Source organism: Oryza brachyantha, chromosome 4 (genome assembly GCF_000231095.2).
Source record: "Oryza brachyantha chromosome 4, ObraRS2, whole genome shotgun sequence".
Classification (NCBI taxonomy): domain Eukaryota; kingdom Viridiplantae; phylum Streptophyta; class Magnoliopsida; order Poales; family Poaceae; genus Oryza; species Oryza brachyantha.
Genome location: NC_023166.2, coordinates 4,308,324 through 4,332,577, shown reverse-complemented (window position 1 = coordinate 4,332,577; position 24,254 = coordinate 4,308,324). Strand labels below are relative to the sequence as shown.

The following is a 24,254-nucleotide window of genomic DNA, read 5'->3' as shown; positions in this document are numbered from 1 at the left end:
GGAGTTTAAAACACAACAACATATTGTTCAAAAAATAGTTGAATTTTAGGAGGAGGTGATGGAATCAATGGATTTGTGATTTGATGAAATATAGTCACAACTCGAACGTTAGTACCTGAATGCCAATTTAGCACTTGCTCAATAGGCACTATCCGAATTGGGGATGACTAACTCTGTGTAGCTAAGCCCCCCTGCAACTTGATAACCACCTTGTATTAAAATAAAAATCCATTTGTCCATCCAATTGCATTGCATAGGACTAAACCTTTTCAACCATGCAACCCATGCCGAAAATAGCATCAGCGTCCCCTCCCCCCAACTCTAACATTATCATATCATGACAGAAAGTATGATTCTAGATTCACCATTCAAATTTGGGCAAATATCAAATTGCAGTGAACTACAGTACCATCAATAATTTGGCCAGGTGTTGACTTGCTTGATTGGACCGGTAACTTCAGCATATCAACCAGTGTGGTATCCAGAAAAGTATGAGAGTTGCTGGAGTCCACCAAAATAAGCATATTATTCTACACCAATGCCCTCAAATAAATATTTCTCGAGTGTTCCAAGCAAGGGTGGATGCAGAGGTGTTCAGTGACATGGTTGAGTGACTTGAGATTGCTTTTGCCTCAACAATTCCATGGACATATCCATGTTGTTGTACCCGATCCAACCACTCCCTTTGTTGCTCAAGCTTCAGGTCAGTCCATGCCATTTTTTCATGAATGGAGTTTACCATCGCCACCTTCACCGATAATGGCAATACAACTGCCATAATCCACTTTTGCATAGCTTCCATCACCACCACCATTTGTTGGACTTGGAGCCCTTCTTAGTGGGAGCTGTGGCATTTTCTCCTCTGAGCCCACTGAACCCTGACTATATTGAGATCAACCTAGCCCTAATGGGGAATTATCAACTGAACCAAGGAAATTTTACCACCATACAAAGAGTTCCTGAGAAAGTGTGTTGCTAGATCCGTTAGCTTTGATACCACTATTGCACCCCATCACTGGATCGGTAGGAATAGCAACACCAGTGATCATCAGATGCAATTTCCACCAGAGAAGAACAAGAGAGGAGACAGGGCAAGGAAAACAATAAAACAGGAATTTGATTCTGTGTTATTTTTCAATGACTTGTCGTTTACATGGGAGATTGTCCCCATTTAAATGGACCAAAGGGACTTAGCTACATGCCAGCTAGGTCCTAGTCATGCACACCCACACTACGCATTACTCAAGTGAAAGTGTACTTCCTCTCCCTGCTTCCATGTTACCCTTTCACTCCTGTTCCCATCTTCCTCTGCTTTCTCTAGCTGCAATGTCATCTTGTCAGGTGTGACATTGTGTTGGTGTCGGCTCGCAAGAAGGATCGATGTGTCATCTCGCACAAGACAAGGAAATAATCCCGATCTCTGAGGTTGGTGTCCTTTATCCCAGGGAAGTGACACAGATTGATCTAGGATTTTTCGGCTCCATGGACTTCGTAATAAGGCATGTGGATAATTCCCTTGTAGAGTTTTTTCCTTAGAGGGCTTGTTTGGTTTTTGGGATTTAATCCTCATGAGGAATGAATCCAAAAAGGAATTGCGTGGATTCCTCCCATGTCACCGAAACCCGGTAGAGAAATAAATCCTTTGTTTTTCCCTAAAGCCCGCATTAGGTTTTGACAGGAATAAACCTTGTGGTTTCCGAATGGTCCGGCCTATGTGCTTGCTTGTGTTGGATTTTGGATGGTGTTTGTCATGCCCAGAAATTTACACCAAATTTCTGAATTAAATCTCGGTTCAGGAATCAGCCCGAGTACACACTATGATAAATTAATACATAGTTCCACGACTTAAAAACATATAGAAACAATTATCTATCGAAATGCAGTGGAAAAAGAAAAACAAACTAAACCATCTAATCTTCCGCTTCAGCTGACGATGACGACTCCATACCACAGGCATTCTCAATGGTGGACTGAACCTCACTTCAACCTTGGGAACAACCTTCTGACTGAAACTCTAGCACTTGCTCTGGTGGGGGAAAAATTAAGCAAGGCTAAGTACAAACCACCGTACTCAACAAGTAACACACAAAAGAGGAGAATATATAAATGCAATTGGGTATCAAGGATAGGATAAGGTTAACTTCCACAAAACGACAGTAATTTAGCAAAACAATAAATAAAATAGATTGAATAAAAAGTAAAGTAAAGATTTAAAATAATTATCCACTGTCTAACGTTAAACCACGTTCAGGCCCAAACCACTGTCCAGCGTTACACCACACTGCAACATGGTTAACTCTTTATCCAATGTTACACCATGTTGCGACAGACCCGAACCACTGCCAACGTTACACCACATTGCGCAGAGTCAAACCAGTTCCAATATTAATCAAGTTATTAAAGGTTCAACTAGTCCCAGTGAATCTACCAGTTCGCCTAATAACTGCGGGCATGGCTATTCGAATAGTTTTACTCTGATCAGAGGTGTATAACTTTATACACAAGACATGCTACATAGCATGTTGCCATGCCCCAACGTATCACCACGTCCTCAGACGGAAACCATGATAAGACCTTTCACATAATCCTCCTTAGACAATCACACCACACTTCAGGTTTCGCCCCCTCCTTTACACCAAGTCGGGCAACCCCCTCTTGTGCCTAGGTGAATCCAGAAGTAGCATAGGTCATCGTTACATCACGATTCCCATCCATACTCCATCACGCCCACCCTTGCCTGGGTACATCGAATAGGGACAAGCTAGACTACAATTCTCACCATTGCCCATTCTGGCTTGTGGTTAGTACGTGTAAGACTTCTAGGGTTTCCTGAGAACTGGTCCTTAATTGTCATGGGCACGACTCTCAAAACCATACACCCACAGCCCACCATAAGCAATATTTTAGTTAACATTAATCCACATTGGGTAATTAATAATGATCACAACCATTAAAGGTCTATCAAAGGCTAACAATATTTAAATAGTAATTGGTGAGCTAGTTGAACTAAGCATGACTAAGCATTGCCTAAGCCTATTTTTAGTCAAATTAACCCTGGGATGACAATAATAAATAGTAGGAATCAACAGATAAATAAGGGTAATTGCCCTATAGATAAATAAAATAAGTACATTTGCATAAAACAATGCATGTTTGAATGTAAAGCAAAGAATTTTATAAACATAGGTTCAATATGATCAAAGACGGGTGCCACTTGCCTTGCTCTGACCCATGAGAAACTTCGGTGACGACTTTGAGAATGATCGGCGCTACAACGGGGTCAAAACCTACGACAAACAAGGCAAAACAAGCAAAAATAACTATAAAACTATTGAAACAGAGAAAAAACTATTTTTAATGGATTCTTGGCATTTTGTTGGATTTAATGAAACTTGAATGGACTAATACGGAGACTGGATGAATTAGTTATGAATTTTAGAAGTTTAAATGTGTTTTTAAGCTAAACAAAAAACCTTAATAAATTATTGCGCAATTAATTGGAGGAGAGGACATCAGTGAGGAGAGAGGCAGTCGCTGACACACAAGGGTGGAAAAGGGCTGACAAGGGGACCTAAAGGTCATAGGCTCAAAGAGAGAGAGGAGGGCGAGAGGCTGACAAATGGGGCCCATTGGAAAGAGAGGGACTGACAGAGTGTGGCTCGCGCGACAATGAGAGAAAACAGAGAGGGAGAGGGGACGGCTGGGCCGAGCGAGCAGCGGTGAGCGGGAGGCAGCAGCGGCGGTGCAAGGCAACGATGGTGGACGACTGGCGATGGATGGCGGCGACCAGCGGCTCTAGGCGGCGGACGTGCGCATGTGCCGGTGGCTAAGCAACTGTGAGCAGCACTAAGCGGCGAGCAGCGGCAACACACGACCGCGAGCCGTGGGCAGCTCGGCAAGGCGAGGCGAGGGGCACGACAACGCGACAAGCAACACGGACAGACGACGAAGGCCGGCTGACGGTGGGGACGAGGACGGCGACGAGCGGCACGTGGCCGAAGGCCAGTGGCGCAAAACGGCGCACGGCCGAGCGGGCGCACGACGCGGTGGCTGGCGAGCAAGCGGGCGCAAGGGCTGGGGAAGCACGAGCGTCGATGCAGCGCGTCGACGACGGTGAGACGGAGGAAACGACGCTGGAACGGCGCGTCGACAGCGGCCGATGGCGCATGCACACGGCGGCGCCACACGGGTCGATGGTGGTGGCCGAACGGGGAAAAAGGGAGGGATGAGGGGAGAGGTGGTAACCGGCGATGGGAAAAGCGGCGGCCGGTCGGCGAGGTGGCGGGACGCGTGGCAGTGCGGCTACTCGGCGAGTGGTGGCGCCGCCGACGAGAGCAAGGGGAGATCGGCGGTGGCTCGGAAAGATCGGCGGCACAACGGCGATCTGACGATAGGCGGCGCGAGCGCGATGGCGACACGGGTGACATGGTGATGACCTGAGAGGGTGGCGGCGACATCGCGGGATCGAGGAGGGCGAGGCAAAGGGTGCGGTGGTGGCGGCCGAAGTGATTTAAAGGGGGGAGAGGCGAGCGCGACGTTGATGCGTGGACTCAAAGGAGGCGGGGAGCTTGTTAGCGACGGTGTGGCGGTTGCAGGCGTGGCGTGGATGCGACGCGGTGAATCTGCGGCAGCGGTTGCGGGTTTGGCTCGAGGCGAACGGCGAGGTGATGTGAGCGTCGCGCAAGCCGGGAAAGGCGGGGCGGTGGTTGCGCAAGGCGCGGGTGACGGCGACGTAGTGCGGGGATTGGCGGCGACGTGTGGGAGACAAAGGGAAGTGAGCGCGTGCGGCGGGACGGCAGCACAGGCACGGACAAGGCGCGCGGCGCAAGCGCGGCTTGGCAACGACGCGAGGAGGCGCGGGCGGAGGGCGGTTGGCACGGCGCAAACCGGCAGAGTGACGATGCGGGCGCGTGATCGGCTTCCAGCGGCAAGGCCGAGCGGTGGGCGGATGCGGAGGTGAGGACATGGGCACGAAGAGAGAGCGCACGGGTGCAGCGGGCGAGGCGGCACGGCGCGACGCAATGCCACGACAGACAAGGGCGAAGGTAGAGCGAAATAGAGGAGGGTGCCACGGGTATCTGAATTGGAATCGGAGGAATGAATATATGGTGAAAATTCATAAACTTTAGTTAAATTTTTTTTCGAAGGGGGTTCCTGGGAACCCCCCTTCCTTCAAGTAGCTTCGCCACTGATGACAGAGCATTTCCTGTGCAACGCGACAGCGAGGGAGGCGCGGAGGAGGCGGGAAGCAGCGGTGCATGGCTGTTGTGGTGGTGAGGCGTGTAAGGCGTAGCACTATGGCGGCACGGGCTGGGACGCGGCGGCAACGCGCTGGCGCAGTGCGCCAGGGCGGCGGGATGCACGGCTCAGCGTGAGCATAGGCGGCGTGGGAGAGGCAGCAGCCGATAGCATGGCACGGTGAGGCAGCGTGGCGAACGCCCAGCATGGCGCAGCGATGCGCGTCCAGGGCAGCGGGTGCAGCGGCAGTGACATAGGGCGGCAGGTAGCTCGGCCCAGCGTCGCGACACGAGGGAGAGGCAGGCACCGAAGGCTAGGCGGCTCGGCGCGACACGACGTTGTTGGTGAGGCACGGCCGGCGCGGCGAGCGGCGCGAGTGGGTGCAGCCAGAGGAGCTAGACAGGTCCGACAGGTGGGGCCCACGTTCCGGTGTCCTGGGAAAGGAAGAGTGAGGCAATGGGGACTTTGAGAGCTGGTTGGGCCGCGGCTCGGGAAATTGTGAACAGAACATGTACTCGTAAAACGGAACTAAAACGTCCACGAATCAGAGATTCGCACAACGAATCAGACCCAGAACGCGATCATGTGCACCGTTAGCGGATCAACGATAGGAGTAACGACAGGATTTACGACCTGTTAAACTGAAATTTAACGACTCGCTAGACAGGAAACTAAACGACTTTAACGTAAAATCAATCTACATGTACGAAATTGAACTCGGCATGGTAGATCAATCTCACGCTCGCTAATAGATTAGAAAATTTAAGTAATTACACGGTAGATCAAAAAATAGATTGATTCGCATGAGTAAAACGTACGGAAACATGAGATTTGGTGGATAGATCAGCGATAGATTGCTGCTGTTCCTCGTTATTCGGCTAGAAAACCTAAACAATTGGACGATCTATAAAATTAGATTGATTCGCAAGGAAAACAATATGCGAACCTGAAGATTGGCGACGGATTAGATCGACTTTGGCTGCTGTGAATAGGGAGCAGCAGGGCTGCCGGTGGCTTGCTGCTAGGATGAACACGGGCAGCACAGCAGCAGGGGCGCAGGGGCTAGGGATGGCCGAGGTGGAAACAGGGGAAAAAGGTGGGGGCTTGAGGGTTTATTTGTAGAAGAAAAACTAGATAGATCTAGAAATCCATCCGCTATAAAGGAGTAGATAAAGTTTTAAAGGGGATAAGAGATAGAGTCCTAATAGATTAGGAATTGTTTTTAGAGAGAGTTGGGGGCATACTCACGGCTGGCAGGGAGGAGGGAGTTGGGGGAGATCGTACAACGCGGCAAGGGGGAAGGAGGAGTGTGACACTACGGGAGGTGGGAGTTCGGTCAAGGAGGGAAAAAGGGGAAAAGAGAAAAAGAAAAGGGAAAAGGGAGAAAGAAAGGAGGGAAAAAGAAAAGAAAAATGAAGGAGAAAAAAAAGAAATTGTCTCCACTTTTGTCGATTTTTATTAAGTTTATTTGAGTAAATTTTATTGACTGCAATTCAAGTTTAAATCCCGTTTATAATTTAAAATGCTTTTCGGGATATTTTAGAACATTCCGAAAAACTTCGAATTAATTAATTAATTTATACACTGCTTTTCTCCTGAACTTTAATTAACAAATTATTTTTAATACATTATTTTATTGAGTTTTAGCTAGGATAAAACTCTGGACGTGACAGTGCTGCCATGGATGTGTGTGTTGTGTTGATACATGCTCTAAGCAGTGTGTCATTACTAAACTCAACAATTGAGCATCAATGATTCTCATCTCACGTACATCTGAAAATACCACTATTTGAATAATTGTTTCATTTTGGCACATTACTATCCTTACTAACCGTTAACATATTGCTCAAACTGAATATGCGGAGCAGCATGCTAAAATGCTATTTAAAAGTAAAACTGAAACTGAATGGTCTGTGTTACCACATTACCACCAATCAATCTGCTACAAGCCTACAATAATGTAAAAGAATATCACAAATCAAAACAACAAGAACTACTACTAACAAACTAAATAACATAGAGCGTATAGCATTTGCAGAAGGGCACCATTAGAATTGTCAAATACTTTATAGGGTTGGCAAATTACCTGCTGGGGACCCGCCTCAATGGGTCAGGGCTGAGGCCAATTCTCGTCCCGCGGGGAATCGTGGTCGGGGCCTGTTTTTCAGAAACGGGGGGCGGGAGACAATTTTAACCCACGTGTGTCTCAAAGGGACCCAAAATATTTAAAAAAAAATAAAAAATTGTGATCTTGGGCCAGCCTGCCAGGCCCAACAGTTAACAGAACAGTCAACAGGGCACAGGCGTCCGCACCAACCGCGCAGGCTTGAGGGGAAGTGGAAAACCCTAACTTAGCGTCCGGCGTCCGCACTCCCGCGTCCGCATCTCAAATCTCAGTGCCGCACTGCCGCGTCCGCGCCTCCTCCCCGCGGACCCCGCCTGCCGCTGGCCCTGCCCCCCGCCGCCGCCAACCGCCCCCCGACGCCGAGTCGCCGACCCCCTCTCCGGTTGTCCCGAGGCGGCGAGGCTCGACGCCGACGTCCTGCGCCCTCCGCTCGACGCCCCCGGCCTCAGCCCGACGAGCCCGACACCGATCTGTGAGACAGTGAGAGACTGAGACTGATATTGTGAGTAACTTCTCTTTTGTTTGGTCGATCTGTGCATGCTAGCATTTTAGGCATTAAAAACTAGTTTTGCAGATGTCTGAAGATATGGTATTGCTCAATAGAAATTTGTGTAGCTAATGGTTTCACTGACATATTGAGAATCCTGATATGTTCATGTAATCATGTTATGTGTTTGACTGCTTGTGCACAATGGTTTCAGATTTTCAGTGAGATGTTCATTTATTGCTCAATAGAAATTTTGTTTGTGTCATTTGTGATGCCATAGTAACCTTTTATTTGATATTTATTGATGTTGTAGTTGCTTTCATTCATAATTTCAGAGTTGTGGTTATATTGTTGTGTATTATTCTATACTATGTTGTGTTGATTGGATAGAGAATTCAGTTCATTTCGGGAAATTCGGGGCCGGCTACCTGGCAGGGACAAGGGCGGGGACTGGATCCCAAGTTCTAGTTCAGGGCCCCGCCCTGTTGCCAACCCTAATACTCTATACGGTAAATTCAAAACATTGAGAATCATAATCTAAAAGTTCAGGAATTGGCACCGTATAGATTTATACTGTAAAAGGAAAATATAAATTGGTGTTTGCCTTTCAAAGCAGTGCGGTAATCATGTAAGTAGATGGAGGAGGCATGGAACTGGTGTTCCGTTTCTTTTTCCCCTTAAGAACAACATCACGGCATCGATCAACTGGAAAGCAAAGTGAGAGGCATCAAAGCATCTTGTTAATCATCACGTGGTGGAGCATGCCGACGCGCTGATGTGCACAAGGCGGCTGCATCTACATGCATTGGCGCGTGACGCGGCCACTGCCTCCCTCTATCTTGCATGTCGTGGTGTCAGAATGAGGCAAGGCCAAGGCGCCTCGAGTGTGCGTGCCGATCAAGCGTAGCGCCTCTAGTGCTCATGGTGGCGGCATGAAGTGGAGGGACGGGGCCACCGCAAACATGCTTACGGCAACGGCGGACACTCGCTCACGAAACCCCCAAAAACCTAGGTACAGGCGAAAAGGAGGTGATGGGATAAGGGAACAAACAAGACAAGTACAGGAGACAAGGTGGCCACCGGAGAGTAGGGATGAAAACGGATCGGATACGGACAGAAACAAGCTTTATCATATTTGTTTTCATATTTTTTTCGGAATCGGAATCGGAATTGGAAACTCCGGATACGAAAACAGAATCGAATATTGTCGAATACAAATACGGAGCGAATACGAAACGGAACGAATACAGTAACGAATAATTACTACAATATAAAAAATCCCTCGAACCAAGCTCATTATTTATCTAAAACAATAGCCGTACAATTCACGCGTTCTCTCGTTCTCTCGGTCTCTCGTTCTCTCCGCACGCAAGCAGCCCGCACTGCACAGCTGCATGCACGCACGAATAGCACAGCACAACGTTAACTGGTTATGGGCTATGGGCTTTAATGAATTTTGGGCTATGGGTTGGCCTATAGCATATGAGAGCTGTGGATATCCGGTAAAAAGTTCCGGATAGTTTCCGACCATTTCCGCTACCCACCGGATAACAGCGCTACTGTATCCGAATCCGTATCCGATAAAAAATATCCGAATCCGAATCCGAAAAAATCCGAAAAAAATCCAAAGCGAAGCTATCCGAATTCGAAAACAGTTCCGGAACTCGGAAACTATCCGTACTACTTTCATCCCTACCGGAGAGGATGGCCGCCAAAGGGCGAACCTTGTGTTCCTGTTGTGTTCACCATCGCCGTTGGCTCAAGTCCTATGCGCCACCGTAGTGTAGCGCTTCCCCTATGCTTTCACATGGAGGATTTTTTCAGATTTTTTATTATTAATTTTATTTTTAAAATATTTACAGAAATATATTTTCATTTCAAAAAATTATAAAACTAAGCTCCTTGCGCCTAACCAGTGGGCACAGTGTATAAAATGCCCTCTGGTTGGACGTGGTACATGACGTGGCAGCAATGAGTGGTGCGCGGGAGACGACAGTTTGGGGCAGGGTGGAATTTTGTAGGCAGCCCCCTTACTGCCCTATGTAAGGATATTTTATCGGCAGCCAGGGGGCCGCTTGCAAAATTACCACGCTGCCTTTTTTTGTAGGTGGCCCCTTTGCTGCTGAGGAAACGCGCTACTAGAAGGCATTAAGGGTGCCGCCTCCAAAAAGCTCCCCAGCCCCAACAGCCGTCTCCCGCGCCCCACTCGCCGTCTGCCACGTTACCTACCGTGCCATCGCAGAGGGTGTTTTATATACTGTGCTCACTAGTTATGCACGAGGAGGTTAGTTTTGTAATTTTTTGAAATGGAAATATATTTCTATAAATATTTTTAACAGTAAAATTAATAATAAAAAAATCATTTTTTTCCACGCCAGCGTTGAAGCTAATATCCTAGGCCAGGATAAGTGTGCAAGGCTAGGAAGAATCCCATTTGTGCTTAACCAAACATGCATTCTTTCTTTCGTGGGCTGGGATTCAATCTGTGCTGGGCTTATCCATGCAGGCCAATCCCAAATTCCTGATCGTTTGCCGAGATCCCAGGTGGCCGGAGGAGCCCATAAAGGGAATAGAATATACTAATCCACCATTTCATCATCAACAATAGCTTATTAGCTTGTTATAGGCCCATCTCTTTTCCTTGCAACGATTATGCATCCATTTTTTTTCAAGCATAAATAGAAAAAAATCTTATTACACCACATATTGAACAACATTATAATCAAAACAGACTGAAGAAAATGAGCAGCGACAGCCATCATCGGTGGTACTAGACTTGTACATCCTGCAGAGACGCTGGGATGGGTGTGATGATGATGAGATGAGCCCATGTTTAATTTTCATAATTTTTCTCATGTCTGCTATGGGTGTAAAATGTTTATAGCTACCTCCACAATTTGTGGTGTTTCTGCATCATTGTATTACGATTTTTTTCCTTGTATTGACATTAATATTTATTTGTCTCCGGTATTTTTATTTATTGAGATAAGTTGAGGAGCAAAAACTAAAGCATGTAAATTTTATTTCCTTTAATAGAATATACAATATTATTTCCTGCTGTTTTTGGGTCCAAAAAAAAATACAAATATGCTCCGTGCTTTACTGTACAAGTATTCTTTGTACTTTACTGCCTAGATTACTGCATCAACTTGTCTCTTTATTTTACTTACACAAATTGAAATAAGAGCTATTTTGGACTAGTATATCATAATCTAGGAAATTGAAAAATTATACATGATATTTCTACATCAAAGCTTAGGTTTAGTAAAACAGAGTAATCGAATATTAGGTTCTATCAAATGGAAAACGGAGAAGGGCATGACCCATAGTTGTACTATGTAGGACTGTTTGTTTATGAGCCCCCTCGGTAAAACATCAGTGTATGGATATATGAAGGACTCGTACCATTGATTTCAGGTGACTTGTGAGTTGTGACAGTCAAGATGGCTCTCTCATCAGTTTTCAGGAGGGTGAATGTCAAAGAACTGATCTCAAACGTTTCAGTGTACTCTAGCATAACAGGTGATGGTTAGCTTTAGGCATTCTGAGTGACATGAGTTTGTATATGGCAGATATTCTGAATACGGTGCTTGAGAACTAAAATCTTGAATTGCACTTGATTGCAGAATCATCTAGCGGAATGAGCTTAATTATTAAGCGTTGGGCCACCAAAAAGACTGCTGGATCAACAAAAAATGGCCGTGACTCTAACCCTAAGTACTTAGGTGTTAAGAAGTTCGGTGGAGAGGTTAATCTTCTGACTGTCCCTAGATTTTGTTTCCTATTATTATACATGACACGTATGGAAACTACAAATGTACTTTCCTTGATAATAACCACATACAGATAGATAGCTCTGAATTTGGAAATTTAGGCATCTTCCCTCATGACATCATGTTAGTGCTATATTCGTTTTATTATTATGAGAGAAAGGGAGTATAGTCTGAAATGTTCACGGACCTATACTTTTCTGATGTTTTCAGAGAGTGGAACCAGGAAATATCATTGTGCGCCAAAGAGGAACCCGCTTCCATCCTGGGAACTATGTTGGCATGGGGAAGGATTACACTCTGTTCTGTCTGAAAGAAGGACATGTGCGATTTGAGCGCAACAAGCTGACTGGCAGGAAATGGGTTCATGTTGATCCTGTTGCTGGGCACGTGCTCCACCCTGTCTACGCCAGTGATTCGAGCATTGCAGCTGAAATGGAGCCTCTGTAATGTCTATGCATTGGTTGAAGTAATATGGTGCTAATAGCTCGTGCCCTTTTCCAGTGCATTGTCTAAAGGAACTTGTTCCAATGAACTCAGGGAGGCACTGAGAGATGGAATGCGATTGAGGGTTTGGGAGAAAACAGAAAAAACTGTAGATATACCCTCGTGAGAATTTAAGGCTTACTAGTACATCTTCCCTTGGCCGAAATTGGATATATATACCTTGTTTTGCCTTGTTCTTGAACAAAATACCGTATTATATCATTTGGGTCTCATTCTAGTTTTTATTTTTGTACTCATGTATTTTTGGCACTGGACATGACACTTTTGATCTTGATGAGAAGTTTTGCCTGGGTTTATGCGTTGGATGCATTGATGTGAAACCATGTGGGCTGATTCTAGCGATGCAAGCGGGCTGCCAAAGAAGCTTGGCTATATGGAGTAGGCATTTAGGGAGACGTTCATATTACCTCCCTTCTCTATGGTTCGAGTTTAATTTCACACCCTCAATGGTAAAACCAGATATAAACCCTTTCTCAGCTTTTAATACCTGCTCAATTAAGCCCTCTGAACTGCCTATCTGGCAGAAAAGTGCACGAAGTAGAACCCCGTGGCCGTGTCATGGATAGCCGTATCATTTCACTTTTTTGCTTATGTTTGAGTGGTTAGGATGCAAGCAGGGTGGTTAGGATGCAAGCAGGTCAGCCTAGGAGTCCGCATATAATAGTTAATAAAATGACTAATAGGTTTAAAAGTGAATTCAGCTAGCTTTTGATGCAAATTGTTGAAATTGAGAAACTACGACAGAGAAAGAGGGATGAGATCGATCTTCTCATTCATCGTCAATTCAATATATACAGGAGCAACATTTGGGAAACGTCGTACTCATTCCAAAGAGACGCTAATTAGAGAATGCTTCTCCTTCTAGTATCCTTTTTTTATCCGAATGGATTAGATCTATCCCTTAGATGGATGAGATCACTCCAAATATTTCATAACACTCCCCTTGATCGAATCCAGACTTGAAAGATCTGTAAATAAAATCCTAGAAAGATATTGTATAATTTATTATTTAGATATACCAGGTAAAAACTCCTCAAAAACCCAATGAAAAAAATAAGGAGAATAACGTGATATATTAAGAGCTTGTGTGGATATTACCTTGTTAAAAACTATGAATGAGAAAACCCAAAAGGTAAAAACTCATACAAAGAAAAGAGTATAATATAATGGAAATAGGCTATATTTTTTAGAGAGAGGTACTCCCCCTGAATCATGTAAACTTTTAAGTCTTCTCATACCAATTCCTTCGATACATTTAGAGAATGTGGAATGTAGTAGAGATTTTGTGAATCAATCAACAAGATTATCACATGACTTAGTTTACAAGATTTTTATCTCTTTATGTTGCTGAAGCTCATGAGGATAAAATAATTTAGGAGCAATATGCTTAGTGATGTTGTTCTTAATAAAATCAGTTTCCATCGGAACAACACAAGCGACATTATCAACATTATCTTCATAGATAATGGTGGGTAATTCTAATGACCCAATACCACAAGATGTTAATATGTGGTTAACCATTCTGCGAAGCCATACATATTCACGTGATGCTTCATATAATGCAATTAGCAGAATGGTTTGTGGAAGTGGCTACTAGGGTTTGCTTTGAAGATTTCCATGAAATAGCAGTTCCACCTTGTAAAAAATACGAATCCTATTTGTGATCTACCGTTGTGGGGATCAAATAGATAACCAGCATCAGTATACCCAATTAAAGTCAGATCCTGGTTCTTTGTAAAGAATAATCCCAAATCTCTTGTGCCATTAAGGTATCGAAAGATATTCTTAATTCCAGTCCAATGGCGATGGGTAGGAGCGCCGTTGTATGTTGCTAATAGATTGACCGCGAAAGCAATGTCTGGTCTCATACTATTTGCAAGATACATCAGTGCGCCTATAGTACTAACATATGGAAATTCAGGTCCTAAAACATCCTCTCTATCACGCCCGGAGTTTTATCCCAAGCCTAAATATGTAAAAGAAATTCGTAAATAACAATTGACTTAATTAACTCAGGAAAAATCCCTCTAAAAGAAATTAATTTAATTAAAACGAGGTTCGCAAATCGATTAACAGGATTTAAACTCAAATTGCAGAAGTATAAAATTTCACCAAACAAATTAATTTAAAATTCGGCAAAAGTTGGGCTTTCCTTTTTCCTTCCTTTTCCTTTCTCTCTCCCTTCCTTCTCAAATTGGGCCGAAGTCCAATTCTCCTCCCTTCCTTTTCTTTTTCCTCTCCTCCTTCCCGGGCCGGCCCAGCCGAGTCGGCCCACATCTCCCCTCGGCCGGCCCAGCCGAGCCAGGCCTCCCGCCCGTCCCGCGCGCGCTCCCCTCCGCCTAGGCCGCCGCCTCGGCCCAGCTCTCCCGCGCCCGCGCCGCGGCGAAGTCCGCCTCGCCTCCCTCCTCCCTTGCACCACTGACAGGCGGGCCCCGCCTGTCAGTGACCGAACCCGGGCGCGGGCCGAGTCCGCCTCCGCCCCGACTCCTCCGAACACCGTGCCGCCGCCGCAACGGCCGCCGCCGAGTTCGCCGCCCTTGCTGCCCTAGCCGGCCATCCTCTCCTATAAAATCCCCGCCGCCTCGCGCCGCCGCTCACCTTTTTCCTCCACCCGCCTGAGCCGCCGCCGCGCTGCCCTGTCGCCGCCGCCGTTCGATTTCGCTACCGGACACCGATTCCCGCCGTCCCGCCGTGTCGCCACCACCGCCTCGACCTCGCCGACCCATCGCCGACCTTCACCGCCGCTGGTGGGCGTCCTAGCGCCCTCGCCGTCCCTTCATCCTCTCCACCGCCGCGCCCCGTCGCTCCGCCGCCGTCGGCCGGTCTCGCCACCGAACGTCGCAAGCCGCCGCTCGTCCGCGTCTCCACCTCCGCCTCATCCTCGCCGACTTGCTGCCGCTCTCCGTCGCCGCCGGTGAGCTCTCCCCTCCTATCTCCCTCCTTTTTTTCTGCCGCCGCCGGGTCGCCGCCCGACGTAGTCGCCGTCACGCCGTCGTTTTGCCGCCCCCGCTTTCCCACACCGCCGCCCCACTGCATCCCCCTCCTCTTCCTCCGTGCGCGCGCCGCCCGGCCGTCGTCGCCGTTGCCGCGATGCGCCGTCACCGTCTCCCCGCCCTACGCGCGGTAGCCGTCACCTTTAAATCCCCCTCTCCCTCGCGCCGCCGCGCCACCGTCACTGGGCGCCGTGCGTTGTCGGCTCTCGCCGCCGCATCTCCGCCCGACATCGTCGTCGCCGCGCAGTCGCCAAGCACCGCGGTGAAGTCCGCCGTCGTCTCTCCCTCCCGCGCATCGTCGCCGTCGCCCTCGGCACCATGCCGTCGCCATCGTTGTCGTCGCCCTCCCGCCGCCGACCGTTGCCGTCGCCGTTGTCGTCCTCGTGTCGCCAGCCGCCACCGAATACGCCGTCTCCGTCGCGCCGCTCGCCGCCAGCCGCGCTCTCCTCCCCCTCTCTGTTTCCCTCTCACTGGCCAGCGGGTCCCACCCGCCAGCCCCTCCCTCTCGGTCGGGCCCGCGTGTCAGCCTCTCCTCCCCTCTCTCCCTCTCTCTCCTTCCGTGGGGCCCAGCTGTCAGCCGCCCACTTCCCCTTTCTCCCATCGACAGGTGGCCCCCACCTATCAGCTATCAGCCCCTCTCTCCTCCGCTGACGTCAGCAGCCCCATTAATTGCGCAATAATTCAATTAAGGTTTTCTGTTTAGTTTAAAAACCCAGAAAACTTCTAAAATTCATAAGTAATTCATCTAGTCTCCGTTTAGGTCCATTCAAGTTTCATTAAATCCAGAAAAATGCCAAGAATCCATTAAAAATAATTTCTTTCTCTGTTTCAGTAGTTTTATAGCCTGTTATTCTTGTTTTGCCTTGTTTGTCGTAGGTTTTGACCCCGTCGCAGCGCCGTTCGTTCCCGAAGTCATCGCCGAAGTTCCTCGTGGGTCTAAGCAAGGCAAGTGGCACCCTTCTTTGATCATATTAACCCGATGTTTATAAAATTCCTTGCTTTACATTCAAACATGCATTGTTTTATACAAATCTATTTATTGTATTTATCTATTGGGCAATTACCTTTATACCCGTTGATCCCCATTCATTATTATTGTCATCCCCAGGGTTAATTTGACTAGGAATAGGGTTAGGAAATGCTTAGCCATGCTCAGTTCAACTAGCTCACCAATTATTATTTAGTTACTGTTACACTTTGATAGACCTTTAATGGTTGTAATCATTAATAATCTCCTGATGTGGATTAATATAACTAAAATATTGCTTATGGTGGGCGGTGGGTGCATGGTTTTGAGAGTCGTGCCCATGGCAATTAAGGACTGGTTCTCAGGAAACCCTAAAAGTCTTACACGTACTAACCACAAGCCAGAATGGGCAACGGTGAGACTCGTAATCTAGCTTGTCCCTATTCGACGTACCAAGGCAAGGGTGAGCGTGATGGAGTATGGATGGGCAATCATGGTGTAACGAAAGCCTCTGCTGCTTTCGGATTCACCAAGGCACAAGAGGGGACTGCCCGACTTAGTGTAAAGGAGGGGGTAAAACCTAAAGTGCGGTGCGATTGTCTAGGGAGGGTTAGGTGAAAGGTCTTATCATGGTTTCCATACTGCGGTATCGTGGTGATACGTTGGGGCATGGTAACATGCTTGGGAGCCATGTCTTGTGGGTAAAGTTGTACACCTCTGCAGGATAAAACTATTCGAATAGCCGTACCCGCGGTTATTGGGCGAGCTGACAGATTCACTGGGATTAGTTGAACCATTAATAACCTGATCAATCTTGAAACTGGTTTGACCCTGCGCAACGTGGTGTAACGTTGGCAGTGGTTTGGGTCTATCGCAACGTGGTGTAACGTTGGACAGAGGGTTGACCCTGTCGCTACGTGGTGTAACGTTCGACAGCAGTCTGGGCCTGTTGCAACGTGGTGTAACGTTGAACGGTGGATGATTATTTTAAATGTTACTTTACTTTTATTTCAGTCTTTTTTTTATCTTCTGTTTTGCTAAATTACTGCAACTTTGTGCAATTTAACCTTAGCCTATCTTTGACATCCTATTGCATTCATTATTCTCCTCTCTTGGATGTTACTTGTTGAGTACGGTGGTTTGTACTCAGCCTTGCTTAATTTTTTCCCCACCAGAGCAAGTGCCAGAGCTTGTGTCAGAAGAAGGTTGTTCCGAAGGTTGAAGTAAGGTTCAGTCCGCCGTCAAGAATGCCTGTGGTGTGGAGCCGTCATCGCCAGCTGAAGCTGAAGATTAGATGGTCTAGTCTTGTTTTTCTTTTTCCGCTGCATTTCGATAGATAATTGTTTTTATTTGTTTTTAAGTCGTGGAACTGTGTATTGATTTGTCATAGTGTGTACTCGGGCTGATGCCTGGACCGAGATTAATGCATGCTATTGTTCAGAAATTTGGTGTAAATTTCTGGGCGTGACACTCTCCATCTTCTTTTGGTCTAAATGGATCTTTCTCTACGTCTAGAGATCGAACCACCATAGGAGTTTTGGAGGAATATGACTTATCCATATTGAATTTCTCCAATATCTTCTGGGTATTAGCACTTTGGTGCACAAGGATTCCTGAAGGTAAACGCTCAAATTGTAGACCTAAACAAAATTTGGTTTTACCCAAATCATTCATTTTAAATTCCGTCTTTAAATGATGATGTGCTTCATTTATATCTTGTGTATTGCCAATGATGTTTAAATCATCAACATATACTGATATAATGCAAAATCCTGTGGGAGATTTTTTGATAAAGACGCACATGCAATCATCATTTTTAGTGTATCCCTTTAGTGATAGGAATTCACTTAATCGGTTGTACCACATTCTGCCCAATTGTTTTAAGACATAAAGTGACTTCTACAACTTAACACAATACATGTTACGATTTACCTTTTGATTCAGAATGTCGATTCCATCAAGAACCTTCATATAAATTTATAAATCAAGTGACCTATAAAGATATGCTATCATCAACTGCATAGATAGACGATTTTGTATTGCCAATGATGTTAAGTATCTAAAAGTTATACCGTTCAGAATTGGAAAAGAAATTTCGTTAAAATCAATGCCAGGTTTTTGCGCAAAACCTTGTGCTAGAAGCTTTGCTTTATATCTCACCACCTCATTGTTTTCATTTCGTTTCCGGATGAAAACCCATTTATATCCCACAGGGAAGATACCACGAGGGGTAGGCATAACAACCGAGAATATATCTCTTTTATAAAGCGAAGCTAATTCCGCGGCAATTGCGTCCTTCCATTTGTTCTAGTTAGAGCGCTTTTGACACTCTTTGATAGACCTAGGTTCTGGATCAATTTGGAGACATTCAGCAATTTGTTCGAAAAATTTATTGTTGACAATTGTAGCTCCTCTATCATAAGAATTTCCAGTGTCAGTATAATTGATGGCAATTTCATCAATCCTTATAGAATCATTGTGATTTCCCAACATAATGTGTTTATGGTTTTCAGAATTTCTAGTCTCAGCATTGTGCACAACTGAGCAAGGTCGCAGATTATCACAATCTGCTTGATATCTAGTATCAATTTGGTGTGTACCAATTGAAAGCTGGTTTACATTTACCATCTTTCTTTGCTTGTTAACAATTGTATCTCGCTTAGTGACCATACTTCTTTCTCTCTTTTTAGAGACTGAAAGTTGAGTGGTTTTGTTTGGTACCTTCACTCTTTCTGGTGCATTCTGAGTGGGGAATGAAAGATTTAGTCACAACTTTGTAATTAGTAAATGCATCTGTCAAGTTATTTGCAAGTCTTTGCAAATGTATAATTTTCTGAACTTGTAGTTCAGTTTCTGTAGTACGTGGATGTGAGGCTGGAATACCCTGATCATTTCAATCAATTTCCTGGCATTCTTTCTGGTACTTGAAGTCTCCCCCTAATGCCGAGAAATGTTTCTCATAAAAAATAGAGTCAGCGAACCGGGCAGTAAATAGATCACCAGTTAATGGTTCTAAATACTTTATGATCGATAGAGATTTAAATCCCACATAGATCCCCACTTTCCTGTGTGGGCCCATAGCAGTACGCTGTGGTGGTGAGATCAGTATGTAGACAGCACAACCAAACTTACACAAATGGGAAATACTTGGAGGATTTCCACGTACTAACTGCATTGGGGAAGTTTCATGATATGCAGTTGGTCGTAGTTGGATAAGATCAGCAGCATGTAGTACTACATGACCCCAACATAACAAAGGTAGTTTGCAATTCATCAATAATGGTCAAGCTAAACCATTTTGTGTGTGGAGATGGGACTGAATGCTGACTTGAATTCCTAAAGCCATGCAATAATCATCGAAAGCATGAGATTTGAATTCGGCAGCGTTGTCTATATGGATTGATTGAATACTATGTGCAGGATAACTTGCTTTTAACCTTATGATTTGGACATAAGTTTAGCAAAGGCATGGTTTCTTGTCAATAGTAGACACACATGAGACCATCTTGTAGATGTGTCGATCAAAACCATAAAATACCTAAACGGTCCAGATCGTGGCACAATAGGGCCACAAATATCTACTTGAATACGTTCAAGGAATTGAAGTGGCTCAACTCTAATTTTGAGATAAGAAGGTCCCAAAATTAAATTCCCTGTAACACATGCGGTGCATACAAAATTAGAGGATTTGGAAAATTTTCCAGTGATCAAATTATGACCAATAGAGTTGCCAATAATTTTTCTCATCATCCCGATACCTGGGTGCCCAAGTCGATCATGCCAAGTGTGGAATGCATCGACATTTTTAAAAATTACTTTATACACAACATGGGAAATAGGCTTAATGTATGTATAGTACAAACCCGATGTAAGAGATGGAATTTTTTCGCAAGTATGTTTGTCATATCCAATTTGTCTGGTTAAGAGAAGAAATTCTTCTCGATTATCCATATGGGTTTCAATGTGTACCCCATTTTGACGGATATCTCTAAAACTTAGTAGGGTACGGGTTGAATCAGGATACAATAAAGCATCCTTGATTATGATTTGTGTACCCATTTGGAGTGTAATAATTGCTCGTCCAGAGCCAACTATTACGGTATCGCGTCCAGCGATTGTCAAAACTTTTCCTTCTCTCTTTTTAAAAGTTTGGAAGTATTTGATCTCACTAAGTATAGAAATTGTGGTACCGCTATCCACAAGGCATAATTCCTCTCTAATCGGAGTGATATCGTGAGACATCTATATTGAAAGAAAGAAAATTGTTTAGTAAACAATTCTTTATTCAATCCATACATACAATAAGTAACAAAACATCAAATACACAAATGATGTTTACATAAACTGTAATACTACATAGTCTAATGACTTAAAAAGTCCTACAACCTTATTACATAAGTGAGTTCGTACCTGTCTACTTATTACAACAACTATTGTTTTAACATAATAGATATCATTGTATGTAACACACATACTAATACTTAAAGTTTTTCATCTTCAAATAAGATGCACTGAGATTACTGTAAATCTCCATGTGGATCCATTGAGCAAAACTTAATGAGCATGTCATCTGTTGAAGAAAGTGGACCAATGTCTTCTGGTAGAAGATCGAGATTTTTCTTTGATTCAATAGGAGCCTTTTAACCTCTGGTCTAGCTTCATTTGTAAGATTGAAGTGAGCTCCATATCTTGGTTCCTCAGATGACCTTTTCTCCTTGAGGGATTTCTGATACACGAGAACAGATGCTTTGGGATACAGCAATCTTCAACGACATGATAGTCAGATCCACACCTGTTGCAATGTTTATTGTTATTGCGATGGGCTTGTGGTGCCTTTCCCTTGCCGTTTTCCTTCTTTCGGCCCTTGATTTTTTGCCTACTGTTGTGTTTGCGTTTTCCAGTTGAACTCTTGGGATTATTCGAAGAATTTGCCTTGAATCCTTTTGTATTATCAGCATTATACTTAGCATTAAAGTGAACCTCAGGCAGATGTGCAAAACCAGGAGGGCGCTGTTGAGCATTCTTGAGAGAAAGCTTATGATATTTTTCTGCCTAAGTCAATGTATGTATAAGCTGAGAATAGCTCTGGAAATTGTTAGCACGATACTGCTGATTCAGTATCCTATCCTCTGGAAGCATAGTAGATAGAGTTTTTTCTATCTTTTCTGCCTCCGTAGGCTCTTTTCCGCAAAACTTCATCTTGGAGCAAATCTGATGAACAACATGGTTGAACTCTATCACAGTTTTAAAATCATATAGCATAGTTGAGACCACTCAAAATTAGCCTCAGGCCAAATGAGTTCCTTTTGCTGATCATAGCGCTCTTTGAGAGCTTTTTCATAAAGTGAGAGTGTTCATCTTTAACATGTACTCCTGTTTGAGGTCTTTATGGATATAGAGCCGAAGGAAGAAAATGGCAGTCATTATCTTCTTGTCCTCAACTGGCGGGTCCCCATCGACGGGGTCCTCAATTGCTTTGCTAATCCCACGAGAAGCAAAATTTATCTTGATATCCGAAGCCCGAATTGGATAGTTACTCCCATCAAGGGCAAGTTTATCAAACTCTCCGATTGCCATTGTCCCTCATAATTTGTCATGTGTTGAAAAATGATTGTAGGTAATAGACCATACAATTGAGTCACCGTCCACGCGCGCGCAGTGTCGCGCGCCCTGCTGCTTCCGCTTCCGCCTTCCACCTTCTGCCGCCGCCTCCCTCGAGACAACCGGCGTTCCGTCGGCTTAGGCCGGCGGTTCCTGCTCCTCATCAGAGTCAGAAACCGGCCTAGTCCAGACGCCGTTCGTGTGTACTCCATTGCCATTCGCAAGCCTGCGAGTTGGAGAACCGTGGGGAACAGCGCGGAAGGTGGCGCGGAGACTGGGACGTCGGGCGGCGGCTTCTCCGGCGTGGCGGTGCGATGAGGATGGAACTTCCATCGGTGGCTCCCCCGTGCACGCAGCAATCATGCCACGTTGGCCGAAGCCAGGAGGCGGCGATGGCAGTGTCGGGGAAGGGAGGTTGATGACAAACGGAGTTGGCGGCAACTCCATCTCTGTTGAGATGTAGCATTCTTGGGCAGCGGGAGACACCCATGTTGTCCATCCATGGTGAGGACAGTACCAAATCCCTTCTACTTGGATGCGGCGTGGTGTCTCCGTGGTTGGCGGGGCAGTGGCGGCAGGACTGTCGGTGGAGCAATATGGTGACGCCGGCGATGGCGGGGGAGATCCAGGACTGCGTCCAAGATCATGCTGAATGTTGGCATCATACCTTCTGTTTCTCTTCTGTTCTTCTTCTCTTCCTCTTTGTGTTTCGGGAAGAGCGTGCTGATAACGTGTTGAAATACGGAAATTACAACAGAGGAAGAGGGATGAGATTGATCTTCTCATTCATCGTCAATTCAATATATATGGGATACTGTGTGAACAGTCGGGTACGACTCATTCCAGAGAGACGCTAATTGGAGAATACTTCTCCTTCTGGTATCCTCCTTCGTATCTGGATGGATTAGATTTATTGCTTGGATGGATAAGATCACTCCAAATATTTCATAACAGATGAATATGAATATAGTGCAAATCTATACCTATTATAAAAAGTGCGTAATGTTTTCATCCCTGTTAACCGTATAGGGTGAGGATTATACGATTAAGTTGCGCTCAAGCACAGTTCCAACCTGCCTTCTTGCCGTTATGGAAAACTCTCGTTCCGGAATAGGAGGTTCCGGGTTTGACTCGTTAATTTATTAAAAATTAACGGCAGCGTCCATGCTTAGCGCATGCAATTAATTAATTATTAAATTTTAGATTTTAGTTTTAAGCTGATAGTGTTGTTTGTTATATTTGTTTACTATCAAATATATCAGACAATAAATTGCAAATATTTACACCAAAATTTTGTCACCTAATTAAATTCTCAAATGAAATAATTATTATTGTGGTAGATTATTTTGGTTGTTGTACAAAGTTGACAAGGAACAATAGAATATTTTATTTATGTATAAATTTTATGAACGGAAACATTTTAGTTGTGTTTAAGTTTATGAATACCTATGCATAAAGTTTGTGACTAGAAATATTTTATCTATATGTAAAAGTTTATGTATATTTAATTGTATTTATGTATAATGTTTACGAATTGAAATATTTTGTTTATTTTGAAAGTTTACCAATGGAAATAATTTTAAGCAGAAGGTTGAAATTTAAATTCACTTTTTTTTGAAAAGAGAACTTAATCTAAGAAAAAAACGTTGAGATGGTTTTGATATTAAATACTAGAAATTATATTTTTTCCATAGAAATTTTTACAATACAGTGGAAATGTTTTTTTATATTTGGTGAGGCAAGTAAACGAACCTCAAATTAGATTGTCAAAATAATCACACGAAAAATTGCATAGATGACGTTTTGAATTAGCTCTTGCATGCACTCACATAACTAACGTCCATGACATGTTGAAGTGTTTAGGTACTCAACACACGCGACACCTGAATGAAATCAGTAAAGTGGGAATACAATTTACCTTTAATTTGTTTTCAAAAAGTCCAATTAGAAATATAATTAACAATAAATTGGAATCGCAAGTTCAATTCGGATTTCAATCCGTCATTCTAGAATTGTATAATACATAAGGCTTGCGTGAGGAAAGAAGAAGGGCATGCACGGTGGAGAGGAGAACAAAAGATAGGAAAAATAAAGAAGAAAAGGAGAAAAGAAAGAAAAGAAAAAAATGAAGATAAAAGAAAATGAGGAGTAGGAAAAAAACTAAAAATTAAAAGTTTCTTAGTTGCCATTATTGTGCACTGTTTAAAATGGAATGGAATGCTTGCATTAAATTAAAAAAAATCAAAGGGAGTAGTATTTAGAGAACTTGGTTGAAAATGACATTGCAGGTTTTAGTGCCCCTCTATCTTCTTTCGTTGTAAAAAAACCGTTCATCTTATTTAATTTGTTTATGATATTGAGCATAATTTACTATTCTTAATTATAATAATCCTCACATACATATGCTTTACAAATCAATTGTATGTTGACTCTAATTTATTATTCTGAATCAACATGTAATTTACTATTTTTAAATTTTATTTTATTTTGCACAACTAAAATTAACTTAACCAGATGCAAAGCAGAGGAATTTCTTTTTGAGAAATATTATTGTTTTAATGAAAAA

The 24,254-nt window shown here is 44.3% G+C and overlaps 1 protein-coding gene across 1 annotated transcript; it reads left to right on the top strand.

Moving 5' to 3' along the window:
• The first annotated feature begins 7,586 nt into the window (after positions 1–7,586).
• On the top strand, positions 7,587–12,351 carry LOC102705711 (50S ribosomal protein L27-like). The gene is made up of 4 exons (XM_006652062.3): positions 7,587–7,865; positions 11,268–11,372; positions 11,477–11,598; positions 11,834–12,351. Exons 2-4 carry the CDS (start codon positions 11,294–11,296, stop codon positions 12,068–12,070), a joined length of 438 nt encoding a protein of 145 aa, XP_006652125.1. The 5' UTR covers positions 7,587–7,865; positions 11,268–11,293; the 3' UTR covers positions 12,071–12,351.
• The last annotated feature ends 11,903 nt before the right edge of the window (positions 12,352–24,254 follow it).